The 11460-nt window shown below is 47.6% G+C and overlaps 1 protein-coding gene across 1 annotated transcript in view; it reads right to left on the bottom strand.

Moving 5' to 3' along the window:
* The window catches only part of RCSD1 (RCSD domain containing 1), a 28812-nt gene extending 19603 nt beyond the window's left edge, over nucleotides 1-9209 (bottom strand). The window contains exons 1-4 of the mRNA XM_011979973.1: nucleotides 9112-9209; nucleotides 7098-7263; nucleotides 4783-4884; nucleotides 3261-3350 (exon numbers count right to left, since the gene is read on the bottom strand). Coding sequence (XP_011835363.1) covers nucleotides 3261-3350; nucleotides 4783-4884; nucleotides 7098-7263; nucleotides 9112-9209 — 456 coding nt within the window. The remainder of the gene's footprint in view (nucleotides 1-3260; nucleotides 3351-4782; nucleotides 4885-7097; nucleotides 7264-9111) is intronic.
* Between the last annotated feature and the right edge of the window lie 2251 nt (nucleotides 9210-11460).

Here is an 11460-nt window from a genome sequence, read left to right as displayed (position 1 = left end):
CAGGAGCAGTCCGTGGCTAATACATGTGCTACATAATCACACATATTCTCTGTTAGTTGTAGATATTTTTGTGATGAATGTATGCCAGGAATCTTGTCTGCCTTTGGGATCTATATCACGTAAAAATATTACCTCTGTTTTGCATAAAATCCCCACAAATATGTGGGAATGGTGACAGTGATAGGATGATGATGAAGAAAAGGAAGAGGATGACTTCCATGTGGTGGGACAGAGGCCAAGGCAAAGAAAGGATCTCCCGATAGTTTGGAGACCAGTGTGTATGATCTGCTCCTTGACCCAATGTACTAATTTACCTGAACCATAAGAAGAGCAACTACACTGATCTCTTAGAAAGATTCTGAGATATTTATGATGTGAGATGATTGTATTTTAGGGATGGAAGGAGGGAGGCCCACTCAACTGAACTGCTCGTGATCTTTTTACAGCCCAACACCAAGGGAGAGCATGGGCTGTACTCACAAGATCCCCACTCCTTCTAATTCTAATTTTGGCAGGAGCCAGACGATACCCCTGGCTTCAGCCTCCTCTACCAAGATGCAGCTGGGCAGGAATAAATGATTCTAAGGACTCCTGCTGCCTCTGCCTCCATGTGTCTTCAATGTCGGGTATGTTCCTATAGCAGTCTTTCAAGGGGCTTTTTATCTATAAAAAGCATAAAGAGCTTCCAGCTACAGTGGAAGTGTCCTTAGTTTCTGTGCTTTACAGGGAAATTTCAGATGGGCTGGGGTTTTCAGAGAAACTTTTAGAAACTGTAGCAACAATTTTGCTGATAAAGCTCACTTCACGTAATACTATGAGTTCTTCTCTTCCCCAGCTGACCACTGTCTTCTGAAATCTGTGGAAATTCAGTGGACTCTGCCCCTTAACCACAGTATAGTACTGGGGACCCAGCTGATGCTCCATAAAACCCTATTGATTTGAATTGCAAAGCAGAAAGAATCATAAAGAGCCTCTAGTGCAGTTCCTAGAAATGACAGCAGGCGGCATCATTTCCTTTACAGTTTAACAAGGGGCTTCAGGCAAGTGGCTGAGACTAACAATTGGTGGAGAAAAACCAGCTTTCCATCCCTATATATGTATATATATAGATGTATCTACATGACATTCTTACCACGTCTAGAAACTACGGACTAATTTTCAGATGGGAATGCTTTTCAACCTTTTCTGAGTAGAGGAGGTAGGATTTGTGACTGCATTAAACACCCTTTTGGCTGGTTCTTCTAGAGAGGGGTAACTCTTGGTTACCCTGCCATCAGGAGGGGTCCTGCAGTCAGCAGGTGCTGTCAGGGGGCTGACCCCGCTGTCTCAGACCTGAGCAAGCATAGCGGGGCAGGGACGAAATTTCTGGCACTGTGCATTGGGAACCGAGGGGTAGCCTGACTGGGGCCCTCCCTGCAGGCCCCCAAGGTTTCCAGCATTAGGACCTCTGCAGGCTGAGCTACAGGAGTTTGGAAGGATAAATTGTGGACAGCAGCCTCCAATTAGCCCTGTAAGACAAAGCTGGCTGCTCATTTTATTTCTATGTGAATTTGGAGGCCACAAAAAGTCATTGATCCCTGGAGGTAGTGTCCTTTCAATGTGCGAGCAGCTTGTCATTCCAGGCAGGACTTTCTAAAATCCACCCTTGGACTTATCCAGCCCTTGGCCATGATACGCCATTTAACTTCTGGGTGACGTGCCCCATGGGATGAAACCTGCGAATGCATTTCCACAGAGCTGCCAGGATGGAGCTATTTAACCCCATCACTAGCCTAACTCCCTGTGCTTTTACTCCAGGGGATAAAACTTCCCTAGCCAGCCTCCCTGATCTAGCTGGTTAGTGTTTTTGTCCTCATTTCACAAATAAGAAAAGAGATTCGGTATGGTGCGGTGACTTCTCCTGGGCCAAGCCTGGGCTATCAGGGGGCAGCCTCATATTAAGCTCTGAGTGGCCATAGCCTCAGCCCATTGCACAGCAACAGAGACACCGAGCCCAGAGGATGAGGGTTACAAGGAGAAGCTGACCCTCTGGAAAGAGAAGTTGTTGGTATGTGTTTGGTTACAGCATTGGCTGATGACCCCATAAAGCCACAGAATCATATTTTGGCACTTGAAGAGACCCAAGGAAAACCTCAGTATTTTTAAACTGTGCTCCTTGGGGTTCTCATCCCAGAATAAGACCCTTGTTGAGTGGGGAGAGAGTATTCTGAGAGCATTTGGGGCTCCAGGCCTCCCCTCCCCCATCTCACTTGGCCTGGGCCAGCGATGAGTTTCTGCTTTATCTCGTGGGCTTCTACTTATAAGCCTTAGGTTGACAAAAAGGCTTGAAAACCATTGATCTACTTCAGCTGTTTCACTTTATAGATGAGAAAATTATAGGCATTAAGATGCTTGCCCAAGTTCACATAGGGGTACCTAATGGCTATTGTCAGGATGCTGGTCCCCCAAAAAGAAGGAGAGAATAAAGAGGTTGTTGAAAGAGGTTGGGATTCGGGGATGAAATTGTCTTTGGCTGGCTTGCTTTATTCTGGGGTTGGCCTCCCAGGTCAGATGACAGAACATGCAAATCCATTTCTGGCACATACCATGACCACAGTGAAGGTTCATGGGTTGCTGGCATAGGTGTGGAGAAGACACTCCTGCAGCTACAATTAGATAAATAAAGATAGTAGAATATGCAGGCTAAGAACCTATTACTGGCTCTGATCTATGATACCAGAGCCTTTATTATGTTGGTAACATTGGCTATTTATATCTGAGAGCAACGAGGCCTCCTGTGTGCTCTGGTTTTCTTCCAGATCTTGAACAATAGCCAGGCTTTACAAGGATGTTGCAGAACCACGGGGTTTTCTCACGCTTCCGTCCTACCCCATGTGAGTGTAGCCCCCTTTCCAGGTCCCTTCTCCACACCTTATTCCAAGATCATCTAAGTCAGACCTGCGAATAAAACAGAACGTTCCTGGCTCCTGAATTGGGTCTGTTAATAATATATGACCCATTCTCTTTGCTGAAATTCTCACGCTTGGAAAATAGTGTTCCTATCCTTGACAAATCATAAAGGAACCTCAGTAAAAAGGAGCAGGGAGGAACCTAGTCTCCAAAGTAAAGGATTCAGGAAACATTTAAGAGGAGATTCACTCTGAAATGGAGACATTCCTCGCATAGAGTCTGAGCTTTCAAGTATGAGTTTGGTGCCCCCTCCTCCAAGAAGGCGATAGAACCCGTCACAGTGTCGTCTGAGCCCCAACAGCAGCACTTACCTCCTCACCATTCTGGCCCAGCTCTACCTTGGGGGGGAACAGGGGTAGGGAACAGGGCGGTTTCCTTCGGGTTGGTTTACTGGCTGGTGTCTGGAGGGAGGGGGACAGACAGACAGACACACAGAGAAAAAGAGAGCACTGATCAGGCAACAGGGAGGAAGAGCAAGGAAGTGGAAACTGGTTTCCGGAAGGTTTAGGGCTTTAGGAATGTTAGGATGTTAGGGAAGTGTAGGAATATTTAAGAATGGAGGAAGGGAACTGCGTGCCATTAGGACAGCCCGCTTACTATTTAAATGAATTCTGTTTACCATCTACCCATTTTGACTTTCATCCTCTCGGCTCCATTTCCTTTCCTGCTAGAACGTCCTCTTTTACTTGAGATTCACTGACTGAGTCACATTCAGTTTTCAGACAGTGCCAGCACCTGAGATCAATGCTATCTTCTTTATCCTTTATGACATGCCTACACTGTCTAGAAATTATGAACCTGATTTTTCAGATGGGAAAACAAAACCCCAAAATAGTGCACTTAAAAACGCAGGGCAAATAAGTACTCACTTGCCCCAAGGGGCCATGATAGATTTCTCTCCACCTTGGGGCACCCTTCTCTCCTCTCACTTCGTATGTAGGTATGTATTTATTTATTTTGAGACTGAGTTTCGCTCTTGTTGCCCAGGCTGGAGTGCAATGGCACAATCTCAGCTCACTGCAACTTCCACCTCCCAGATTCAAGCGATCCTCCTGCCTCAGCCTCCCGAGTAGCTGGGATTACAGGCATGCGCCACCACACCAGGCTAATTTTGTACTTTTAGTAGAGACGAGGTTTCTCCATGTTGGTTAGGCTGGTTGCGAACTCTCAACCTTAAGTGATCCGCCCGCCTTGGCCTCCCAAAGTGCTGAAATTACAGGGGTGAGCCACTGTGCTTGGCCCTGTCATCTCACTTCTAATGAGCTTCTCACACTGCATGACTCAAGAAAATCTAGCCCAAATCTCTCCAAAGTTAAGACCCTCCCTTGTCATACTTTATTCTACTGGTGACCGGATGCTCTTCCTTCCTGATCCCTGGTTTCCCATCTGAATGTGCTTTCCTTCAAGTCCTCTCTTCTTTCTCAATTCTCAGTTTGGAGTCTGCCTCACCCTTGCCTTGCTCTGGCTACGGGGCAGGAGCTGGCTGTAGGAACTTCTTTGTTCTGACCCCAGTCCAGGCCTGGCACAGCTGTGTGGGATCTAAGTCTGTATAGGTGGATGATCAAGATGGAAATGGATACGGATGCCCATCTCTGCCCTGTGTCTCATCCCTCCTGGCCACAGTGCAAGCCTCACCCTGGTGGGGACAGATTCTGCCCAGGCACAGCAGCCGTGAGACATTCCTCACATTCAGAGAAACCCCTCCAGCCCCTGGCTGCTCTTCCTAATTTGGTAACTCCCAAGCCTCCTCCCTCCCTCTCTGCTGGGCCTGACCAGGTTTCCCCTTCCTCCTGCCCCCTGCCGAAGAGGCTGCTCTGAAGCCGCCTGACTCACCTCCTTGGCTGCAGCCGCCTGCTCCCTAAACCGCCCAGCCAGCTGGGCCACCGAGGGGGACGCTGAATTGTCCACATTGGCATTGGTCTCTGCCGGTCGTTCCTGGCAAATCGAGGAGAAGCAACAGTTCATCAGCAAATGGGTACCAGATGCCATGCAAGGCATTTGTTTTGTGGCCACAAGCAGGAATGCTGTGACAATGAGGTATTTTAAGAGCATTATCCAACGGGCTCCTGCATTCAAGGACTTAAAAAATTCGGTCAACCACATTTGGTGAACATCTACAATGCTCTTAGCCCTGGGTGTGGCTTTGGGGACCTGGAGACGAACAAAACCTGGTTCTGTCCTGGAGGGATGCCCAGGGATCTTAGAGGCAGTACAGGTCCAATTTTCTCATTCCTCAACGACCCCACTGACAAAGGACAATGTCTGCGACAGTGTATGAGTCTCCTTACCTCCTGAATGAGGGTGAGCAAATGCCCTTTACTGAACTTGAAACACACATATATGTGTCTTGTGTTCCCTAGTTGAGTGCTATGGGTAAAGAAGTGTTCAGTATATATTTGTGGAATTAATAAATAAGTGACATGAGAGCAGATAGCACTGTGGATGGGAGCCAAACTGCCTGGATTCAAGTACTGACTTGCTCCATCTCTTACCAGCTTGGGGACCTGGGGCAAATGGCTTAACCTTTCTGTGCCTTGACAAGGATGGTTGTAGCGCATCCCTCATCTGTTGTTTTGTGGATTAAATGATTTGCTGTATACCCAGAGTGCTGGGACAAGGCCTGGCACGTCGCAAGTGCTTTGGAAGGGTGGTTGTTACTGTTACTGGCGATGAGTCTTGCCTCCAGTGCGGTCATCAGTTTACCGTGGCTGTCCCTCCATTGAGGTGCCTCCAGGTTCCCTGAAGAGGCCAAGATGCACCCCAGGACACCATTTATTCTTATGTACCATTTGTCACCAAGACACACAGTAAGTCGGTGACGCTGGAAATGGCCAGTTCATTTCTGCCTTGTTATAGGAGGCCTACATAACCACTTGGTTTGAATCAGATTTTTTACATGTCCAGTCCCAGAGACATTAGGTTTTTGTCTTTTGTCACCACGATGGCAGCATTTCTTACACAGACTTTGAACTCCCCCGTCACTTCCCCTCCTCACTTCTAGTCTGAAAACGGGAGGATTTGGGCAGTAGTTTGTCTGAGAAAGTCCATCTCTGCCTTTCCCTGGCTCTTGTGGTCTACAAAAACAAGAGATGCTTCCCTCCAGCAGCGAGCTTACTCCCTCGTCCACACACAAACACACACACACAAACACACACACACACACTTCCATGGCCCTCCTTTTGTGCTGAAAGTGGTATCTCTGAGCTTTCTTATTTGGGTGCTCCCTCCAAAGTAAATAACTTTAGTCATTCTAAGATGCTGTCCCCTTGGAGCAAAGGAGGGGCAGATCTCCTCACCTCCCACCCACTTCCGGCAGGGAAGTTAAGTTAATGGGGTAAAGCTTTGAGAAGAAGGCTTTGACAGGCCAGGCACGGTGGCTCACACCTGTAATCCCAGCACGTTGAGAGGCTGAGGCAGGTGGATCACTTGAGGTCAGGAGTTCGAGACCAGTCTGGCCAACATAGTGAAACCCCATCTCTACTAAAAATACAAAATTAGCTGGGTGTGGTGGTGTGTGCCTGTAATCTCAGCTACTCGGGAGGCTGAGGCAGGAGAATCACTTGAACCTGGGAGGCAGAGGTTGCAGTGAGCCGAGATCGCGCCACTGTACTCCAGACTGGGCAACAGTGAGACTCCGCCTTTAAAAAAAAAAAAAAAAGGCTTCATTTAGGGATTTGAAGGAACTGCTGGGGCCAGGGACTTTCCGATCTGTGAACGGCTGTTCTGGAGGAAAAGACAGGTACCTGTTTACTGTGGGTTGCTCTAATTCAAGCTCATCTCCATCCCAGCCTAAACACCAAATACTGATTTCATATAAAGATATAAAAGGAGTCACCTCTATTCAAGATGCCAGATTTCCCCATGATGCTGGGGGAAAACCGGGGAGTGCAAGGCCCCACCCTGCTGAGTTCCCCACTGGGGAGGGCTCCTAGACCTGACCCGTTTTACCCTCACACTTGCCACATAAGGAGGTCAGAGAATGGAACAACGAAGAGAGGCTTGGGGACAGTGTGTGATTAATTGAGCTGTTTTTGGCAAAGACGCTGGCTGATTGGTTTGTCCATCTGTCTAACTTCCTGCCCACATCACAGATCAGTCTCTCTGTCCCCTGCTATTTACGCTTGGGTCCTGCTGACAGTGCGCTTTACCTCAGCTTCAAAGGCGCCAATCGCTGGTGGAGCAGGAAGATAAATTCCAGTTAAAAATAGAGCTGTATAGGAATCAAAAGCTCCTCCCTTACTTCCCTGTCTCAAACTGGCCTTGGCAAGGGGCTCAGAAGTGAGAGAACTCTGAGGTTTCTGGAAGCGTTTAGGGCTTAAAAGTTGGGTTGAAGGAAAGATTCTAATACCTCTGAGTTTGTTTTCCTGGAGCCTAGTGAATGGGTTTTCTTTAGACTAAGGACTCCAGAGCTTGTTGAAGCTTGGCAGATCCTCTCACCATCAGCCCCTCTCCAGACACTTCCCATCCTCTTTTGTGGGAGACTGATTGATTATTACCGTCTGCCCTCTGGGCACATTAAACCCAGAGAAGGCAAGTGACAGCCAGAGTCACACAGGACAGACCAAACAGGATAATCTGTGAAACATCTGACTCCAACTCCTGAGACTCCAGTAATGGACATCGGTTAAGTAGCATCGTTTGTGAAAGTGCCTTGGCAACTGTAAAGTGCTATACAAATCTCACCATTATTATTAGCCTCTGAGTTGCATAGGTGCCGTGGAAGAAGTGTGGTCTTAGGGATGGATTGGGGCTGGCGGCTCAGCCTGTTTGACGCTTGGCCTGGATTTCTGCCTTGCAATTCTGGCAGGTACAGCTGCTAACCCCACTGCAGTGTGCTCAGTGCCACACCACCTCGGCCATGGGCCAGGAACTCTTCACGGCAGTCTTGCTAAGGCCATACCCTCACCTTGACTGTTAGGTCTGAGAACTTCAGTTTCTCTACCTATTCCCAGACTTTCCTGAGACACCCTTAGCCTCTCTGGATTAAAAGTTCTCTCTCTGTTCCTGTGATGTCCATAAAGCACTTAGCACAGAGCCTGAAACATAGCATGTGCTTGGCTGGGCACAGCAGCTCATGCCTGGAATCCCAGCATTTTGGGAGTCCAAGGCAGGAGGATCTCTTGAGCTCAGGAGTTCGAGACCAGTCTGGGCAATAAAGGGATACCCCATCTGTGTACAATATTAGCCTAGTGTGGTGGCATGTGCCTATGGTCCCAGCTACTCAGGAGGCTGAGGAGAGAGGATCGCTTGGGCCCAGGTAGTCAAGGCTGCAGTAAATCATGCTCACATCACTGCACTACTGCACTCCCGCCTGGGCAACAGAGACTCTGCCTCAAAAAAAAAAAAAAAAAAGTGCTCATCTAAGGTTGGTTTCTTCCTCCTCATTCCATCTGACCTGGTCTGTTGGTGTCAGGACCTGGGCACCTGCTGCCAGAGTCACTGACACCCTCAACTCACCCCTGCGGACCATACCCAGATGTAAGTCCCTCCCCTGCCAGCACCTACCCTCTAGGTCTTGGTCATTGCTTTGACTTTAGCTTGTCCTTTCTTCTTGGGCCATTTTCCATGTCTTAGATCTGTTTTCTGTACTCATCTCCCTTTGTGCCCTGCTTTAGCTCACACTTGTCTTTACAGATTGCAGGCCTGCACTCCATCTTCCTGGGCCCAGGCCTTGCTTACGAAGCCCTCCCTGCTACCTTCCAGCTGGGCCATGCCAGGTAACTCGGAAACCATGCCTTTGGTTACTGTCTGGTCTGACTTTGCCAAGGCCAGGAGAAAATCACCTCTGGTGTTTACTTTCTATTTCTACGGGACTTTCTTCTGAGAACTGAGGAGCCCCTTTGTCTGGACAGCATGGAACTTCCCCTCCGCTGTTGCCATGTTGCGTAAACACAATTTGGATACTGCTGACCATCCACATAATGAGACCTTTATGTACAGGCCAGACTAGGCTCTACCTGCTTCCCAGGCTCTGCCCTGTCTCTCCACCCTCTATGCTGGTCCAAGGTCTCAGTATCTCCCAGCCTTTGGGCTATGGTTTAGGGAAACAAGGCACCAGGGAAGGCCTCATCATCTACAGTTTAAGAGAAGATGCAGTGAGAGAGCCCAGCATGGGGCTGGAAGAACTATGCTGTTAGCTAAAAGGAAGTTTCTCTCTCTCACCAGAAATAGGCCAGAGCCCAGAGCCTCAAAGGTCTGAAGTATGTTTGCTTCTTCACACCTCCAGAACTGAAGGGGATCACCCCTTCCAGTGTGACCATGCTTAAACCATCACTTCAAAAGGACCACCATAGAGTCTCTCTGAAATACTGCAATGACTCTAGAATCTTCCTTTATGTCCTTACTTATCCCTAGTTCTTCAATTTATCCCAATGTTTGACCATTACCTTCCTAGAAGGAGGGAAAAGGTTCTGGACTGGGAACCAGGTAGGTCCATTTGACCTACTTGTCTATCAGAGTACCTCCTATGTGAGAGGCACTGTCCTTACAGCCTTCGATATATTTTCTACAATTCTTACCTCTCTAAAAGAGGAAACTGGGGCCCAGAGTTGCTAAGTAACTTACTATTCTAGTCAGTAAGTGCAGGCATGAGAATTTTCTGGATTCCAAAGTTCTAGCTCTTTCCACACCAACATGCTGTACTAACTCTGTACCTTTACTGGAAGAGTTAACTTACTCAGTCTCTTGTTAATAGACATTTACTGGTCTAGGCCCTGAGATACATCAGTGAACAAGACAGTCCTTGCCCTTCAGAAGTTGCTACTTCAGCAATAAAAAGGCACACAGCGAAACCATAAGATACTTTGTTATATTCTATGAAGAAAATAAAACAGGGCACTTATTTTATGGGAATGTGGAAAGACATCTCTGAAGAGAGAGTACATGAGTTGAATCCCAGTTGGGGAAAAGAGAAAAGGAAAATTGCTCTGAGCAGAAGCACAGACAGAAACAAAGGTTGAGGGGCAGAGAAAAGAAAAGGGTGGCAGGGACAAGAGGGGGTGGGAAGATGCGAGAGGTGGTGTGAGGCCAGCTACATTGGGCATCATGGACCAGAGCACGCATTTTGTGTTTTATCTTGAGCCAGCGGGATGTCATTTGGAGGATTTCAAGGAGGGATGTGACCTGAATCACACATCAAGGGGCTGTCTGTGGAGGAGGGACAGGAGTGGAAGAGGGTGAGCAGAGGCAGGTGCTGGCGGCAGTCCAGCTGAGAGTAGGTGCGGGAGTGAACCGGGCTTGTGCAGGGGGATGGGATTTGAAGGTCAGGCTGCCAGGAATTACCAATGCATGGGTGTGAGCAAAGGAAAGAGAAGAATCATGGATGACTCCTGAGGGTTTGACTTGGATAACAGGATGCATGGGGTATTTGCTTCTGGGTTGGAAAGCCATGTTGGGGAGAGAGGAGTGGGTGGGGCTAGGTGGGCAATGAATAGTTCTTTCTTGGTCATGAAAGTCTGACACGTCTATTAGACATCTAAGTGGAGATGCAGTGCAGGAGGTTGAATATATACCCAAGTCTGGAGTTCAGAGAAGTGTTTCAGGCCAGAAACCAAACTTGGAGAGTCACTAGATAGAGACGGTAGTTGATGTTACAGGACTGCATAAAGTCAGAGGAAATAGAGAATAGGGAAGAGAAGAGGCCCAAAGACTGAGGTCTGGGTTGTCTCCTTAGTCACCCTAATCTGCCTTTCATTCTCAATGTGAGGGGACTGGTCCTGTTATTCCAGTGGGAGCCTGGAGGGCATTTTGGTGTAGAATGCAGATGGGATGGGCTTGAAAGGAAAATAAACCTCAGACCCCAAAATCACTAAGCCAAAGGGAAAAGTCAAGCTGTGAAATGCATCAGGCAAATCTGCCTCCCACTTTATTCCTGAATAAGATAGACAAAGATTACAAAGCGACATACCCCTCTCATAATTTTCCCACTAGAAAATTCCTTGTGGCCCCAAGATATTTACCCTAAAACAGTTTTGTTGAATTTTACCCTGATAATGTAAATTAATAGCTTATCTTCACAGGTGTGGGACAAAGGACAGAACTCTAAGTCACTCTCCTGCTCACCTGAGACAAATTCACACCTGAGTCCTTCCTCTGATGTAAAAATGCAGATTCACTGAGCTATGGAGGCAATAGGTGGACTGTTTCCTCTACTCATCTCTCACATGTAAATTGTGTATCTGGTGAAAGGCTGATCAAAGTCTGAAAAGAATGCAACCATTTGTCTCTTATCTACTCACACCTTTTTAAAATTTCTTCCTCTTTCCCCAATATTCATCCCTTCCCCTTTAAATATTAAAGCCCTCAACATCATCTTTGGAGAAAGGCACAGACCTGCCTCCTGGGGGTACATCCTTAACTTTGGCAAAATAAACTTTCTAAATAAAGACCTATCTCAGATACTTTTGGTTTACATGGGTTAGGGCCAGAAGATTTCTTTGGCTAAAGTGATAGAGGGTAAGAAATCCTGAATGTCACTCGTGAATGTTGCGTGCCCCATCCATATTGTTGGGT

Source organism: Mandrillus leucophaeus, unplaced genomic scaffold (assembly GCF_000951045.1).
Source record: "Mandrillus leucophaeus isolate KB7577 unplaced genomic scaffold, Mleu.le_1.0 Scaffold207, whole genome shotgun sequence".
In the NCBI taxonomy this organism is placed as follows: domain Eukaryota; kingdom Metazoa; phylum Chordata; class Mammalia; order Primates; family Cercopithecidae; genus Mandrillus; species Mandrillus leucophaeus.
Note: the sequence above shows the minus strand (reverse complement) of the source record. Positions and strands in the feature narration are given on the sequence as shown.